A 17,902-nucleotide genomic window follows, 5' to 3' on the forward strand; every position below is an offset into this window, starting at 1 on the left:
AAGTTAGACCTATGTTAGGCCCGGGTCCTCCAGACCCGCCCCTAATTAAGAGAATTACAGTTTCTCATATACTATTCTTTTTACAGATGGTGCATTGTCTGACGCCGGCCTGTGCAGCTGTTCTGCACCAGCCTTGTGGCCACTCCGTCTGCCGATCTCACGCCCCTTGTGGGGTTCAACTGGAAGACGTTGTGGTATGGCACCCGGATAACTGTGTGATTTGCTTCGACCTCATCACTACCCTTGGATCTGACTCGGTGAGTCCCGTCGGCTATATTGCCTTCTTATTTTATTTACTATTAGTAAGATATCTATGGTCTTGAAGGACCATTGGGAGTCTCCCTTTTATAATTCCCCCTATTATTTCAGGCATCCCCGGAGCAAAAGTCTGCGGCTCGGGCCACACTGAAGGTGTGGATTGGTGGGTTTGCCCGGAATGTAAAGTCTAAGCGGCCGTACGTCCTATCTGAGGACTACTGCACCATGGTTTACCCCAACGCCAAGTCTTCAGCTGCTGTGGCTAGGCATGTGGCAGCTCCCATCATTGCCCACATTGATGCCACTATAACGGGTCTCATCGACCCAGAGCAAGATCCATCGGACGCCCCCGGAGGTCTGGAGGACAATGTTGCCTCCATGAACCTGGACGTCGAACCGATGTTGCTAGACGAGCCGGATACAGGTAGGGTGGTAAGTGAGGCAGGTGTGTCCGGCGCTGAGATTCCTATCCTCAGCCCCGCTCTTTCTTCTTCTTCTGATCGCTCTTCCTTTCTTGGATTTTCTGGGGACCGTGATTCGTCTCAACGTTCATACCCGGTTCCCCCTAAGGATAAGTCTACTTCAAGGACCTTACCCAAAGCTCGCAAGCCTCATAAGACTTCTCATGGCTCTAAACATGGTACGAACCCGTCTTCAAAGACCTCTGGTTCCTCCTCTAAGTCTCACGACCCGGGAGTTCCTTCCGCCCCTCCTGCTGCTAGCCCGGGCCTTTCCGAATCAGCTATGCTCCGCATCGTGTCGGAGATGCAGGAAAAGTTGGTTTCGGAGATGCAGTCGAGGATGGACACGATGTTCTCTAACTTCGGTCAGAGAATTGGGGCTTTAGAGCAAGGAGCTCCGGAGAGAGTCCAAAGCTCTCTCATACCGGATGCCTCTAAGCTCCCGCCGTTTGCCAAGAACAACCCCTGGCGGATGGCTCTTCATTCCCCGTTCTCAGACGGAATGTTGACTCTGGAGGGCCTTGGCACTCGTCCTCTAGAGGACTTTGAATTCTTTCCTCCGGGTCTGGCATTTCCATTTCATGGTTATGCCAGACTTACCGAGGAAGCTTTAGTCCGTTTAGACAAGGTCCCCAAAGAGACGGTCATCTTCCCGAAGGAGCAAGCCCAATCTGTTTGGGCCAGATTTTTGAATGACATCGGCTGCACTAACACCATGCTGACGCCTCATAAAAGCTCCTTTACGATGTTCCTAATGGACAAGACCACCTTGACTCCATGCGTCAATAAGGTGGCAGAGCTTGCCTTTCAATATGCTCTGGAGGAGAAGCCCTTGCCTCCCATCCGAGAGGTGGATCCAATCTCCCTCCTTCTTCCCTCAGGTATTGAGTGTTGGGACAACGTCCATACCACCTTTACCTCCGGCAAGCTTGCAGCAGACTGTGCCTCAGTCTTGTTTAGTGAGAAGCTTCCCCGTCTCCCGGAATCTCTCATTAAACAGGAATATGATTCCCGCCTACGTGTGGGCCGTACTCTAAACCTGGCCACATCCACGGAGTCGATAGCCTTGACTTACGATACGGAGAGTATTTTTAAGTCTCTCAACAAGGCTACGTTACAGTCGTTATATTATGATTTGTATGACTTTGCTACTGCTAAACGCAGATGTCGCAAGCATGTTCTAGCTGAGGCGACGATTAGGCATGAACCTAATAAACTCATCCGGTCCTCCTGTTGGGGTTCAAATCTCTTCCCCGAGGATCTCGTAGAGGAAGTCTTGGCGGAGGCCACTAGGGTTAATCAGAGCCTTAAAGCCCGTTGGGGTTTGACCCCTAAACGCAAGTATGACCCCGCAAATTATCAAGCCCGGGGTAGGAAGAAGCTTAGACCATATACCTCCACCCAGTTCAGGCAACAACAGAGTGCTTCATCCAACTTCCGGCTGCCTCTTCCTCCATCTTCTGTTGCCCCTGCGCAGCCCTCCACCTCTCGGGCTCCTTCGGATGACTATGTCACCGTTCTGCTACCTAAGAGCCAGCTTTCTGGTGCCTCCGCCACTTCCCCTGCCTTTAACCAGTCCTACGAGGCTCATAGCTCTTCCCAGAGTTATGGTAGAGGTAGAGGCTACCACTGTGGCTCTAACCAGAACAAAGGCAGGGGAAGAGCCTTTCGCAGAGGAAAGAACTTCCGAGGCGGACGTGGAGGCAACTCCTCAAACCAATACTGAGGTGCAGCAGGTAGGGGGGAGGCTCTATGCCTTCCGCAACAAATGGAGGTTCAGTCCCTGGGCGTTCAGTATCATCTCCAAGGGACTAGGGTGGAGTTGGATTCAAGGACCTCCTCCTCCGAACAAATTTCGTCAACATTCCACCCCAGACCTGGTCGAATTTGTCCAGGATCTTTTACAAAAGAATGCCATACAAGAAACGAAACATCTGAAGTTTCAAGGTCGGCTGTTCAGTGTCCCGAAGAAGGATTCAGACAAGAGAAGAGTGATTCTAGATCTATCCCTTCTCAACTTGTCCATTCAATGCGACAAGTTTCGAATGCTTACCGTCTCGCAGGTGCGGACCTTACTTCCCCGTGGGTCCGTCACCACCTCTATCGATCTTACAGACGCCTACTATCACGTCCCGATAGCGAGACACTTCCGTCCGTACCTAGGCTTTCGCTTAGGGGACAAAAGTTACTCCTTCAAGGTGATGCCTTTCGGGCTCAACATTGCCCCAAGGATCTTCACAAAGCTAGCAGAAGTCGCTGTTCAGGAACTCAGGAATCAAGGGATTCAAGTAGTAGCCTATCTGGACGACTGGCTCATTTGGTCAGACACCTCCCAAAATTGCCTAAAAGCCACTCACAAAGTCATCCATTATCTTCAATCTCTAGGCTTCCAGATCAACTTCAAGAAGTCCCGTCTTCTTCCAAAATCGAAGTTCCAATGGCTCGGCCTGCAATGGGATCTTATATCTCATACTCTGTGTCTTCCCAGACCCAAGAGGTTAGAGATTGCAAGGAACACCAAACGTTTTCTCAAAGACAAAGTAAGTTCCAGACGGCTTCAAGAGAAGATTCTGGGGTCCCTTCAGTTTGCCTCAGTGACAGATCTTCTTCTGAAGGCAAAATTGAAAGATATCAATCGTGTCTGGCGTTCGAGGGCGAACCGGAAGCTCCGGGACAGGAAAGTCCGCCTTCCTCCCATTCTACGGGAAAGACTTCTTCCTTGGACAAGAGCAAACAGTCTGTCAAAGTCAGTTCCCCTTCAATTTCCGCCCCCGGAATTAATCATTCACACAGACGCATCCCTATCAGGTTGGGGCGGCTATTCTCAGCTCAAGAAAGTTCAAGGTCTTTGGACTCCCTTGTTCCGCCATTTTCACATCAATGTGCTAGAGGCCATGGCAGTTCTTCTAACCCTGAAACGTCTCGCTCTTCCCAAGAAACAACACCTTCGTCTGGTCCTCGACAGCGAAGTGGTGGTCCGCTGCCTCAACAGAGGCGGGTCAAAGTCAGGGCCTCTGAACCATGTTCTAGTAGCCATATTCTCCCTAGCAGCCTCGAACCGTTGGCATCTTTCAGCTGTCCACCTGGCGGGAGTCCGGAATGTAGTGGCAGACGCCCTGTCCCGGACCTCCCCTCTAGAATCGGAATGGTCACTCGATCTAAAGTCATTTCGGTGGATTCTCTCTCAGGTTCCCGGCCTCCAAGTGGACCTCTTCGCCACGGAATCCAACCACAAATTGAGAGTATATGTGGCTCCCAATCTAGACCCTCAGGCTTACGCCACAGACGCCATGTCACAGAATTGGGACAACTGGGAAAAGATTTATCTCTTTCCCCCGGTGAATCTTTTGCTGAAAGTTCTAGACAAACTGAGATCCTTCAAGGGACAAGTAGCCTTGGTCGCACCCAACTGGCCCAAGAGCAACTGGTATCCTCTCCTGCGGGAGTTGAGACTATACCCTCACCCGATACCCAATCCGGTTCTGTCTCAGATAGTACAAACACGCGTTGTGTACGCTTTCTCAAACATTCAGAGCGCCCTAACTTTATGGACTTTATGAAGTTTGCGGCTATGCATGGTGCCAATATTGATCCTCAAAACACCTTGTTCCTAGAATCAGATAAACGGGATTCCACCATCCGTCAGTATGACTCTGCAGTTAAAAAGTTGGCAAAATTTTTAATAGACTCAGACGTGAACTGTATGAACTTGAACCTTACAGTCACTTTCTTTAGATCTTTATTAGAATCAGGTCTGGCAGCCAATACTATCACCACTATTAAATCGGCTCTGAAAAAGATCTTCCTAGTGGGTTTTAACATAGACTTAACCGACTCTTTGTTAGCTTCAATTCCGAAAGCTTGTGCCAGACTGAAACCGGTTACTCGTCCTACCCCGGTGACCTGGTTCCTTAATGACGTACTCAAATTGGCTTCTGATACCATTAACAGTTCTTGTGATTACATGCCCCTTCTCAGGAAAACACTTTTCCTAGTGAGCTTGGCTTCCGGGGCAAGAATTTCTGAATTGGCAGCCTTGTCGAGAGACCCGGGTCATATTGACTTTCTGCCTTCAGGAGAGGTCCTTCTTTCTCCTAACAAATTCTTTTTGGCTAAGAATGAAGACCCTCAAAACAGATGGACCTCCTGGAAAATTGTTCCCCTCACGCAAGATCCGTCGCTGTGCCCTGTCACTACTCTTAGGTCTTATCTATCCCGGACCTCCTCTAACTCCTCGGGGCCTCTATTCGTTAGAGAACAAGGCGGTACCATTACTATTAAAGGGATCAGGCAACAAATTTTGTATTTTATTAAACAAGCTAACCCTGACTCTTTTCCTCTTGCACATGATATCAGGGCGGTTGCCACCTCGGTGAACTTCTTTCACCACATGAATTTTACAGACCTTTCCAGGTATACAGGGTGGAGATCACCGTCAGTGTTCAAGAAACACTACCTTAAACATTTGGAAGCCCTAAAATTTTCTACAGTAGCCGCAGGGAGCGTAGTTACTCCCGAGTAACTCACAGGTTAATGCCTTGACTCTTTATCTCTCCCTCTTACCTGCCTCATTTATACCCTATTGTATTCGTTGGTCTCGCACCTGAATACTGTTATTATATTTGTAAATTTTTATCTGTATATATTATCTGTATATATTATCACTCACGGCATTATTATACCTACCTTATTGGATTTATGTTAATATTTAAGATACCCTTATAATTGTTTTTTGGTACTCATCTCTGATTAAAGCATCCTGTATTTCTCTTACGCTTATGTTTTTTCCTTTATTTTGCAAGTTTGGTGACATTTTTCTCTTGTATAGATTCACTGGGCGGCACAGGTTCGAGCCCAGAAAAGGGATTTTGACGTAGGAAAAATCTATTTCTGGGCGAGGGACCTGTGCCGCCCAGTGAACCCTCCCAGCTCCTCTCCCTTGGAGTCCCCAAACTTTGGGTGCTAAGGAGTTGGGTTCTGAGCGGATGCATTGTAGTAGTACCGAGTGAGGTTGAACGGCTCTCCTCTATTGGGGTTCTCTGTCGTGGATTAATCTAAATAGTGCGGGACCTCTGGATTATACGCCCAATTTTATACCGACACCATTAGGTGAGCGAGCTAGTTAACCTAGCACTCCTTTACATTTTTTCTCTGGTATATTTAGCAGTAAATTACCTAAGAATAAGTGCTTAAATGGAGCTTATTCACTGGGCGGCACAGGTCCCTCGCCCAGAAATAGATTTTTCCTACGTCAAAATCCCTTTATAAAGAAAAAAATTAAAATAGTATTTATTCTGATGATGGTATTCTTTCAGCTGTGGCTTGTATTCAAGAGTTGTCCGTGATGTTAGCCTGCTTGAAAACCCATGACTTTAATGACTCCATGTGTTCAAAGGAAATTAACAACTTGAAGAACTGCAATGAAAAATATATGGTAAGTTTACTTATCCAATTCACTTAATTATTCATTTCAGTTGTTAGTCTTTTTATAATCCATGAATTTGAATAGAATATTCTCCCAATCCTATGGGGATTTTGTGGGATCAGTGCACTTCATGTTGTGTACTGTAGGCATTGCTAAAGCTTCTTTGCACCTTTCCTCCAGCCCCTTATCTGCTCCTATTTAGCCTTCTGCTTTACCTCCACTCCTGCGTCCTTTCTTCCATCTTGCTGTTCAACCTATTTCACCTTCATAGTGCAGCTTAGTTCAGCCAAGAAAGGACTTGCCGCACAGCGCTGGTCGTGATGGATCATCATGCTACCTGATCTTCCAATCAAATAGTGAGCTCCAGTAGCTTTTAAATTGAAGTTGATGCGCAGTCTCTTGACTTACTGTACAATGGGGACTGCTGGTTGAAGATCTTCATTAGCATGATTAGTTGCAAAATTGATAAAAGGTTAATGTAATTTTCTTTTGGATTGCATTTAGGAATCTATGCCAAAAAAACCTGGCATTTGGGTCTGGGATGCCATCCAATACCTATTTGCAACATGGAAAAAACCATTGTTGCAGTATGAAGGAAAAGTTTAGAGCTGGGCAGCAAGATTGAAGAAAGGAATTATGAACAGGGTTAATTAGAAGGTTAAGAAGTGAATGAAGTTGAAGAAAGACTACTGCAAAGACCTTTATTGAATGCCTATATGGGGTGCTCTGATGCAACTACTCTAGGATCCTAAGGTTATGATTTCCTTTTGCACATGTTTCCCTAAGACTTAACTGTATAATCAACATCTGTTGATAAATAATGCTGTAGCAGTTTGTTTCTATTGTAAATTACTTTCTAACCCGTTCATGTAAATATACAAAGTAAGCTCCGAATGATTAAACAATATTCTTGCTAATTAATGATTAAACTGTCAGTGATTCCATGTATTCAATAAACTGATGGATGTACATACATAATGCTTATTGTATACTAGATATCAAGCTGCCGTATTTGTTTTGGTCATCTATTTTTCCCACTAATGATTTGCTGGCTCAGATTTTGAGTAACAACCATAAAAGCAATGTAAGACAACCAAGATCACTTGGGACTTGAGTGGTTATCCTTCATGCAAATCAACAGGGTAGTAGCCTGTCTCACCACTAGAAAATACGACTTCTGATCTTGCTGCTGGTGTGATCAGACAAGCTGTTTATCTCAAGCTTTTGCATTTGATTTATCTGGGAAGGTTGCTTCCTAATAACAATCACCATTCAGAATTATTCAAACCTTTGTGGAGTACTGTATCTTCATCGAAGGAGACTGGAGAAGAATTGAACAGATTTGGGCATAGTTCTTCACCAACATGTACCACTGTCCCTTGCCTCTTGTTTTATCCTCCTCCCACTTTTCGAGAGGGAAATACACCGTCAAGAATCATTGGTCATCATGAGGGTGACCAGGAAGTTCATTCCACAAAATGGAGACGACCTCTAAGGGTTGGAAAAAGGTTACTTTCCGTCGTCTACCTTTATTATGATGACCACCTTCACTCGAGGCTCTAGTGTAGTTGAACACTCAAGGCTCTAGTGTAGTTGAAGTCGACAATCGTGATACAGGAACCTGGAGAGTTCCCTATGGTGTATAGGTTTCTGCATACTGTAATTCCATGCTTGTCAACAGGAGAATTCCTCAGACTTAGGAGACAGGTCACCAAGAATTCAGCAGAGTATTCAAGAGGTAACAAACCTCATTTTTTGGCTTCTGTCTTGCCCCAAAGCAGGAGGGCTTACTTGGCTATAGGCGAGTCCACCAGCTGTCACCAGTTTGTCTTTACTCTTCGTAGGAGATGATGACTAAACTCCAGAAGAACCATAAATCATTGGTTGGGGTTACCTCGAGGACTGCCCTAAGGCCAAGACGGTGATGAAAACCGTTCAGGAGGATCTTAACTTGACATGATGGCTTTGCAATTCTTCGATGGGTTTCTCATGGAACTAGGAGCAGTAATGTCCTCTTTACAATCTGTTAGCCAGCTCTATAAACCTCTCCATCAATTCATCCATGTGAGTTATGACTCCAAGAGGCATATCTGACTTCATGGAGGAAGGATTTCTTCTTGCCCCACTTCCCTCTTTGATATTCAGAAAAGAGTGTTGAGGGCTTCATCTTTCTTTTGCAGAGCAGCTGTTAGAGGAAAGCACTCTCACATGATCCCAGAAGTCTCACATCAGAGTGAAAGAGACAAGGGAGGAAAAGATTCAGTTCTTGCTAATGACAGTGCCCCAAGCACAAAGGCTTACCTAACCAAAACCCATACCTAGGCAGTCCTTGATTGGAGGTGAGAAAAAACAAACTTCACAATCTTTGGAATCAGGAGCAGCTTTCTTTTCAGGTTCAATGTACAGAACCTCGTCTGGTGGATTGATCCAGTTAACCTGAACCAAGGTCTCCTATTGACAACCCCCTCCTCTTAATGATCAGAACAGGAACAGGTCTTCCCTGCACCTGCAGAATATAAGAGGTGTTCCTCCGGTACAATGCCTGTTCTCGCCCAACTTGCCTGGCAAAAGGAAAAGCAACAGCATCCCTACTTTTCAGAACCCTGTTGTCCCACTTGTTCCCAAGAAGGTCACAGCCTTTGCACATAAAGAATTAAGTTGGTTTACTTCTTCTGCATCTTATGATTTGCCAAATACTGGGTCAATTGCCTTGGACCAGTGGTTGGTCTAAGAGATCACCCAAAGGGTAGCCATAGCAGCCAAAATTGTGCTGAAAATGAGGTACTGTCTCTCTATGGGGGTCCTTGTGGGATTGATGGGTGGAGGTGGTTTTATGTCTTCTGGTACATAAAATCTTTGTTGTGAAGAGAATGGTGGGAACAAAGAGAATTCACCCAACTGGATCTCTGGGAATTAACTCTACCCAAAGCTCCACTAAGCAAGCTCTGATCGTCGCAACTGAAGGGTGGGCTCAGACTCTTGAAGAGCATTAAAGCTCTGATCAATGTATGCAATTCCCCCTCCCAAAGGTCATTACTGTATATTCTTTTATAAGAGTCCAAGGATATTGATAAATGAAGAGTCTCAAGAGTTCTCTACTAATGCAGGCACCCCCCCCTCTCCCCTGTTACATGGTGGAAGGGGAGTTCTCAACTCAACTCTCAGTAGACAGCTCCTTACTCCCAGAGTATTTATAATCCAAAATAAGGATGTAACCAGGGCAATACCCTGAATAGGTTGAAGGATTAAGTGATCGGTCTCGCCTAAATAGAAAAATCGTTCTCTGGGTCTTTTGCCTTCCAAGCCTCTACTTAGTTTTGCCTCTGAAAAGTGAACATTAGAGTGGTACGGAGCGGTGTGCAGGTGGATCATGGGAGTACCTGTCTTGTCTCCCGAGGCTTCTGCGCGCAGTAACAACTGTCGAAGTAGGTCACCTGTTCTGGTTCCTATTGAGCAAAGGCGTTGACGGTCTCGTCACATCGAAAGATCTTGGTGTGTGGAATAGTTGTGCGGGGAAGGAAATCTTGTTCCTGCTCAGTTGAGTGTTTGGGAATATTCTCTAGGTTTCCAGAACAAGGTGCATGATTGATTGGTGAAAGCTTTCACAGGGACTGATCAGTATGAGGGGACCACTAATTATTTTTATATTTGCATCAGCGTTAATACAGTATTTTGTCATTCCTAGAAGCAAAGTCTGATGGGGGGTTCCTCTTTCTTAACAAGTGAGCTTTTCTGTCTTCAGAGGTGAAGTTTCCAAAGGAAAGCTTCTAAGGTGTACCTTGATTATTCAGAAGAGAAGAAGAAGGCAGCTCTCTTTATGCTGACATTATGCGCTTGGTTCAAGTGCTGGGCCGAGCTCTGGTATCGGGCGTACGAGCACTACCCATGTATGGAGGCATTATTCTAACTCTCTCACTGTGAAAGCGACATCTGACAATTGTCCAGGAGTGGGAGAAGTAGTGCAGTACCCTTCATTAACATTCTCAAATCTATGTAATACTAAGCACAAATAATAATGTAAATATCTGATGTCTCAACTGGATGGGTAGGTTCTTGGTACTGAACACTGTCTCCCACGCAGGAAGAGATCAGTTTTGTGTCCTTGTGATGGGACTCCCATCAATTGGTTCTCTTGGACTTCTTCACTGATATTTTCTATATGTTCATCAAGAAGTAGCAGTGTCTGAAGAATTTAACAAAAGGTTTAGTTGCAGCAAAACCTTCCTCCAACCAGGCACTAGCTAAGAATAAGGAATGCCAAATTCCTTGGGTTATTGTCATGCCAAAATCCCTACGTTCAAGTTGTCGTCGTTATAAGGCAAAGTTAGCGAATAAAGGACAGCATTAGTCATGTTGTCCAACAGGAACAAGGATACTGTAATGTGGAAAATGGCAGGTTTACTCAGAAAACAGTTATATCTGTAAAACAATTGCACATCTTGGTTCATCCAGTTCTAAGAGAAAATCACAAATTTTAAGTAATTTGTATTTTTCCTAACAGTACTTGTACTTACCTCAAACTACTTTCTTAGGAGTATCTTGGATATCCTCCAATCCTACCAGAGTTTTGTGTAGTTTACCCTATACCCGTTTTCTATGAGGGATAACCTCAGGCAGAGTGATACGCTGCCTGAGGCTAACCCCGGGTCAGAGAGCATGCTTGCTCAGGTCTCGACCTCCAGTAAGGTCTTGGTAGCTTAGGTCTCTAAGGATTCCAGAAGACACTCGGGGAAGGCAGGGCGGGCCATTACCCGAAAGTAGTTCGAGGTAAGTACTGTTAGGAAAAATACAAATTACTTAAAATTTGTGATTTGTTCCAACACGGAGTACTTACCTCGAACTACTTTTTTAGGAGACTTATACTTTAGGAGGTGGGAGTGGCCTTTTAAACTTATGAGACCGTGCCGAGATATATCCAAAGACCTAGATAGGAGGCTAGGTCCTGTTGACCCCAAAGAAAAGTGAGATAAGAGGAAACTACACAAAAAACTCATCTTAGTGTCTAAGTAACTCACCTCTGCAAGAAATCCTAGGAGACATGTCCTTCCAAAGTAGGGGTACTTGTAGCCGGCTCAGAGTCCTATCTGAGACCATTTTAAGCGGAAATAAGGGGAGGAAGAACAAGGGGGTTTAAGGAACGAACCTGTGTCTCTTGTACTTACTACCCGTGGTTATCACTGGGGCTACACCTTTAAACCGTTTGGAGCGCGAAAATGACGGTACCTATCGAGAACCCGTCCAGGGATTTTCTTGAATAGTCCTTCAAGTAGTGAGCAGTGAAGGTAGACTGGTTAGCCCAGGTGCCTGCTCTCAGGATCTGGCCCACTGCCATATTCTTCTCGAAAGCTAACGTAGTACTAAGACCCCTAATGTCGTGGGGTCTGGGTTTTCCCGGCAGGGGGATATCTGCCTTACTGTAGGCCCTGATAATCACCTGCCGCAGCCAGGAGATAGTGTTCTTCGAGACTGGCTTCTTCACTAGGCCTGTGGAAACAAAAAGACTTTTTATCTCAGGCCGAAGTCAGGCTGTCCTCTCTAAGTATTTTCTTACCGCCCTGACAGGGCACAGACGCAAGTCCCTCGAGTTGTCCGAGCGAGGAATTGCTGGTACTGAGAACCCCTCAAACCTGGGATCCCACACGGCCGGATTCTGGGTCTTCGCTACGAAGGATGGCACGAACCTGAAGGTGACCTCCCGCCAGCCCTTCGAGTGAGCGACTTCGTTGGACAGTCCATGGATCTCCCCCACTCGTTTAGCCGAAGCTAATGCCAACAGGAAAACTGTCTTGAGGGTGAGATCCTTGTCCACGATGTATTTTAGGGGTTCAAAGGGAGGTTCTGACAACATCTTCAGGACCCTGGCCACGTCCCACTGTGGCACACTAACAGCTTGCGGGGGACACGATTGCTCGAAACTCTTAATGAGCATCGAGAGATGTCTGGAGGTTTCCAGGTCGATGCCCTTCAGGAGGAAGACTTGGCCCAGAGAAGCTCGTACTCCCTTGATGGCCGGGATGGACATGTTGACCACGTCCCTGAGATAAACTAGGAAGTCCGCTATCTCTGGGATGGAGGCCCTCAGGGGCTTGATGTTCTTAGAGGCGCACCATTTAGTAAAGGTGGCCCACTTTGCCTGGTAGACCGCTGCCGATGATCGCCTCGGGTAGCCTGACATCCTCGTTGCCGTCCCCGACGAATAGCCTTCTTTCCTCAGGAGACGCTCGATAACCTCCACGCGTGAAGGCGGAGGGATCGAGGGTTCTCGTGGAACCTTTGAAAATGTGGTTGCCGAAGGTCTGGCCTGTCCGGAAAGGGGCCAAGGTGGAAGTTGTGCCAGTTCTTTTAGATCCACGAACCATTCTCTCTCCGGCCACCAGGGCGCTACCAAAGTCATCCACAGGTTGTCCGCCCTCCTTACTCTGTTGAGGACCTGTCTGAGCATCACGAAGGGGGGAAGGCGTAAACGTCGAGGTTGTCCCAAGGGTGCTGGAAGACGTCCTCGAACGCTGCTCTTGGGTCTGGCACAGGAGAACAAAACACGGGGAGCTGTGCGTTCAACCTCATTGCGAAGAGGTCCATCACCGGTGATCCCCATTTTTGAATGATGGTTTCGGCTATTTCTGGGTGCAGGGACCATTCGGATCCCACCACTTGTCCCATCCTGCTGAGGCTGTCGGCTAGGACGTTCCTTTTTCCCAGAATGAACCTTGCTGAGATTCTGATCTGTTCTACTTCGGCCCATTCCAGAAGTTCCAACTGAGGACGCACAACTCCTTCGATCTTAGTTCTCCCTGTTTCTTTATGTAGGCCACCACCGTGGCGTTGTCGCACATCAGAGCCACGGTGTTCCCCCGGAGTAGATGGACGAACTCCAGGCACGCCCTTCGCGCTGCCCGCATCTGTAGCACGTTTATGTGCTGGGCCTTCTCCTCGTCCGTCCAACTCCCGTGAACAGGAGCATCTCCGGAGGGTCGGCTGCGAAGGGCATTCCCTTGAGGGTGTTCGACCTGCCGCACCACCACTCTAAGACCTCCTTCGTCTCCGGGAAAACCGTTATCACCTTGTGGGGGGAGTCCCTCTGGTTCCAGCTCTCCTTCAGATTCCACTGGACCTCCTTGAGCTTCAGCCTGCCCTGGGGGATCAGTTTCTCTAATGACACAAGGTGGCCTATCAGCCTCTGCCAGTCCTTCGCTTTCCTGGGCTAGCCCGACAGGAAGGGACGGAGGACTTAGACCAAGTTGTCTAATCTCTCCGCGGAGGGGAAGGCTCTCGCCAACCGGGAGTCCAGGACCATTCCGAGGTAGGTCATCCTGGTGGAGGGTATCAACTGGGACTTCTTCAGGTTGATGATGATACCCAGGATGTTGCAGAACCGCAGAAGCTTCGTGCCTTGCTCCCTCAGTACTTCCTCTGAGGCTGAAAGTAACAACCAGTCTTCTAGGTACCGAATCAGGCGAATGCCCTGTTCGTGTGCCCAGGCTGAGACCGTCGTGAAGACCCTCGTGAAGACCCGAGGGGCTGTGGACCGCCCGAAGCAGAGGGTCTTGAACTGCAACGTTTGGGTACCCCATTTCACCCGAAGTTACTTCCTGCTGGAGGGGTGAACTGGAATTTGGAAGTAGGCGTCCTTGAGATCTACTGACATCATGAAGTCCCCTTCCCTCAAGGACACTAAGACCGACTTCAGAGTGTCCATCTTGAAGTCGGTCTTGCACACGAACTTGTTGAGGGCTGAGAGGTCTATGACCGGTCTCTAACCCCCTGTCGCTCTCCACCAGGAAAAGCCTGCTGTAGAACCCCGGACCAGGGTCCTTGACTGGTTCTATCGCTCCTTTTGCCAGCATCGCTGAGACTTCCTCCTGCAGGGCTGTCTTTTTCAAGGGGTCCTTGGGGCTAGCCACCCTGCCCGCTGATCTGGTATCAGAGGTGGGGGTTCCGCTAGGAAGGGTAACCTGTACCCTTCCTTCAGGACTGCCACGGTCCACGGGTCTGCTCCGTGGTCTTTCCTTGCTTGCCAAGAGTGTTTGAGGCATCCCCTCACCTGAGGCTTCGGCAGGAGTAGTGGCCTCCCTCCCTATCTCCTCCTAGAGGCGCGGCCTGAACACCCTCTTCTGGACGCTGCATAGGAAGGCCTATAGGAGGATTGAGCTGAGGCTTCTCCCCTACGGGAGGGCTGAGAGGACTGTGACCAGGCCGTAGTAGGGGTTTTTCTCCTGGGCTGGCTAGGTGAAGCCCGAGGAGGTAGAGGAACATCGGAGGTAGACCTTCTGTGTGCAGGTCTCCTCACTGGAGGGGGTCTGGAATTGCCTGGATCCTCGAGTTTCCTGACTCTTTCAATCGACGACTCAGCTGCCTTCAGGGGGAAAATAGAGTCGTCCCACAGGGTTAGGCTTCTCAGGGACCTCGCTTCTCTGTCAGGAAGCTGTCTAGTGATCTTGTTGAGGACCATGTCCCTCCTCCGTAAGACCCAGTTGGCAGCCTGCGTTAGGGACTGGTAAGACAGAAACTTCAGGGCCTTACCTCCCGAGCTAATCAGCTCCTTGAGTAAGGCCTGATTCTCTGGAACCGTGAGGTCGTACGAGGCCTGGACGCCCACTAGGGTAGAGGCCCACCAATCCAGCCAGGAGGAGACGTTCACGAGGTCCTTCGCTATTTCCTCCATCATGGTGGCTTCCGATGGAGAAAAGCAGATTGGTGCTGTAGAAGCCCTCTCTTCCGCCACTCCCTGGCCTAAAACGGCGAGTGCAGGTTCCAGTGTACAGGCACCTGCACGGTGGCCCTCCGGGCGGTAAAACTTGCTCTGGGACTTCAGGCCCTGGAGCAGTTTGGAGGAACTCTGGTTCTTGGGAGCCTCGGCGTGGTTGGCCACAATCTTGTCCACGTGGGCTCTACCTAGCTTCACATCCCTGGCTAACGGTAGTGCCAGGGAGGGTCTCTGCTGGACGGTGGCATCCACTAGTCTGTTGAGACTACACCGCCAGAATTCCTCGGAGGAGGGCTCGGGCTTGTCCAGCCTGTGGTGTCTCCGAATGAGCCCTATTACCCTTCAATAGGCTGACACCTCCGCTGCTGAACCCTCCCCTTGGTCGTCCAGTTCCTCCGTAGGACAAACTAATGCTTGAGACGGGGCTCCTCCGTCGGAGGTCTTCGTGCGGGCAGAAGACAAGGCCTTGGCCCTCTCCATCTCCTGGGGTTCTGGCCGAAGGACGGGCATAGCCGTCAAGACGGAGGCCTCCGTCCTCGGTCTATCCTTCCTCACGGAGGCCCATGTACCTGCGGGTCTGCTCGACGAGGGGAGCCGTACCTCACTATCCTGACGGCTCAGGAATGCCTTGGAGGTCTGGACGCCGATGCCAGACCGAAGGGGCGACTCTCTCCGCTGGGTGGATGGAGTCAGAACCTTCGCGGACTTATGCCTGTCCACTGGGACCTGGAATGACGACTCCCTCCGTCGGTCGAATCTGCCACCTGACGAGTATTGTATCTCTCCGGAGAATTGGCTCTAGGCCGCCAACTTGAAGAGCCAGGAACTGCTGCAAGGGATGACTACCCATTCTTCGTCCGGGGAGCCACTTCTTCTCCATTTTCTTCTGGGGGATCCGGAACGCCTACTCCCGTAGCGAAACCTGCAGCAGGAGCGAGAACGGGAGTGCCTCCTGCGGGACTTCTCCCGACATCTTCTGTGTTTCCTCCGGGCTTTGTTCTCCGAGGAGCAGGAAAAGGCCTCAACTGAAGAGCCCGACGACTTGTAGACTCGTTTAGGAGGGCCCGACTCACGCGATGACGTAGGAGGGTTCCCTCGACGCTCGATGGACGACGGGGCCTGTAAGAAGACATCCGGAAACGTAGCAGATGGCGCTGGAGGGGAGCGCTGACGCTCTTCAGTGGGGGACCAGGTACCGAAGCCCTCCTCCATTCTCAGCGGGGACCTGAAGGGCGTCTTCGGGGGTACCCACCCGAGGGGGTCTGATGGCGGCGAGTGTTCTTTCTCGGCGGCACCCTCAGCTGCAGATGTTCCTGAAAAACAAGCCCAAGAGGCTGGAGAAGAGTTAGGAACATTTTTCCTCCCCATAGGGTCATCAGAGGAGACGTGCCCTGCTTGCACCAGGACTCCGTCCCCCACACACACTCCCGTCCCTCCCTCAGTCCCCACACTTGCCTGGAAAGACGCCACAACCCTACTATCCTGCAGATCAGACTCCTGGTGAAGGGCCACGAGCGTCTTCCCCGCAACGGACTTACCTCGTCCCCTGCTCTGGGTAGGGGAGGGTGGCAGGGAAGCTCGGTCCGACGACACGCCCGGTGAAGCAAGGGGAGAAGAGATGCTCGGCTTCTTAGGCGACTTCTTCGTCGCCTTCTTCTTCTTGGTGCCGTAACGCACCCATTGCACCTCGTTCCAGGACACGCACTCCGGACACGTGGCCGTAGGGGAACACACACCGCCACTACACAAGGAGTGCGGGTCTACTTCAGGTTTCGACAGGAACGCACCACATGATTTACCGGCCATAGGCCCAGGACAAGGGCGGGGATGCTCCATGACGCAGTAGGAAGTACCACGAGACACAAGAATGCACAGGGAAAGCAAAGGGAAAAGCACAAAGGAACCACGTGAGACGCAAAGGGGTCGGGGACACAAAGAGTCACACTGGGATTAAGGAGAACGGCGAGATGATATCGCGACGCGACCAGAGAACTTACTGGAGGTCGAGACCTGAGCAAGCATGCTCTCTGACCCGGGGTTAGCCTCAGGGCGCGTATCACTCCACCTGAGGTTATCCCTCATAGAAAACGGGTATAGGGTAAACTACACAAAGCTATCGGATGGGAGGAGATCCCAGATACTCCTAAGAAAGTAGTTCAAGGTAAGTACTCCGTGTTGGAACAAGCAAAAATTAGATTGAGTAATCAAGTGCTTGCAGAGCTGACTTTTGGGTGGGTGGGGGTTACCCTCCACATGCTTGTAAATATTACTACCCCTTTTAAGATTAAATGGCTGTTTCCACCAAAGCCAAAATCATCACGAGGGTTTATATTTGTATGGGAAAAACTTTTTAAATATACAAATCCATTAATCAAAAATATACATTCCCACCCCATGCACACTCTGCACAAGAAGCACTCCTTTGGTATAGAGTTAAACAAGGTCATGTAAGACCAACTGTTTTAGATATTCATTTTGACTTCCCATGATAGTAGACTATACAGTGTCTACTTTTGTTTGTACAGTATATTGAAAATGAATTATTGAATTTACTTGCTCATTGTAAATTGCTCCTTTTATTTTCTTCTTGCAGAGTTCACAAAGGCTGAAAAAATTGCAAGATAGAACAACTGAGTTAACACCATACGAGAAGAATTTGTCACATAAGCATTTGAATCAGCTGTTAAAGAAATATCCTCAACCAAAATAATTAGATATATTTTCATTTATGAAGGGTCTATTTTGTCAATTGTTATATATTTTCTTTGTATATTTATGTAAATAATCAGTACTGTTCGTAAGTCAAATTTAAATTAAAATTGTACTTGTAAAAGTAGTTGTTTATACGTTGACTACGAGCCCTTGAACGGAAGCTTGGGGCGTACACCTTAAAGTAGGTCTAAATTAACTGTTTCTGTAAAATAAGCATATTAATATTGGAAGTTTCAAATTTAAAATTACTTTTAGCGGCTGATTCCTAGAATTTCAAGTTCAAAGTTTGACCAAACAATCTACAATTTTGGACTGCTAAAACTCTACATATATCACCCCAAA

At 48.4% G+C, this 17,902-nt stretch overlaps 1 protein-coding gene across 1 annotated transcript in view; it reads left to right on the forward strand.

Annotated features, from left to right (window-relative positions):
• LOC137634530 (RNA-binding protein 48-like) overlaps positions 1–17,681 on the forward strand; it is a 55,243-nt gene extending 37,562 nt beyond the window's left edge. Inside the window, exons 3-4 of the mRNA XM_068366981.1 lie at positions 6,035–6,153; positions 17,442–17,681. Coding sequence (XP_068223082.1) covers positions 6,035–6,153; positions 17,442–17,558 — 236 coding nt within the window. The 3' untranslated portion in view covers positions 17,559–17,681. The remainder of the gene's footprint in view (positions 1–6,034; positions 6,154–17,441) is intronic.
• Positions 17,682–17,902: the final 221 nt, after the last annotated feature.

The sequence above is a fragment of the Palaemon carinicauda genome, chromosome 44, assembly GCF_036898095.1.
Source record: "Palaemon carinicauda isolate YSFRI2023 chromosome 44, ASM3689809v2, whole genome shotgun sequence".
Lineage (NCBI taxonomy): Eukaryota > Metazoa > Arthropoda > Malacostraca > Decapoda > Palaemonidae > Palaemon > Palaemon carinicauda.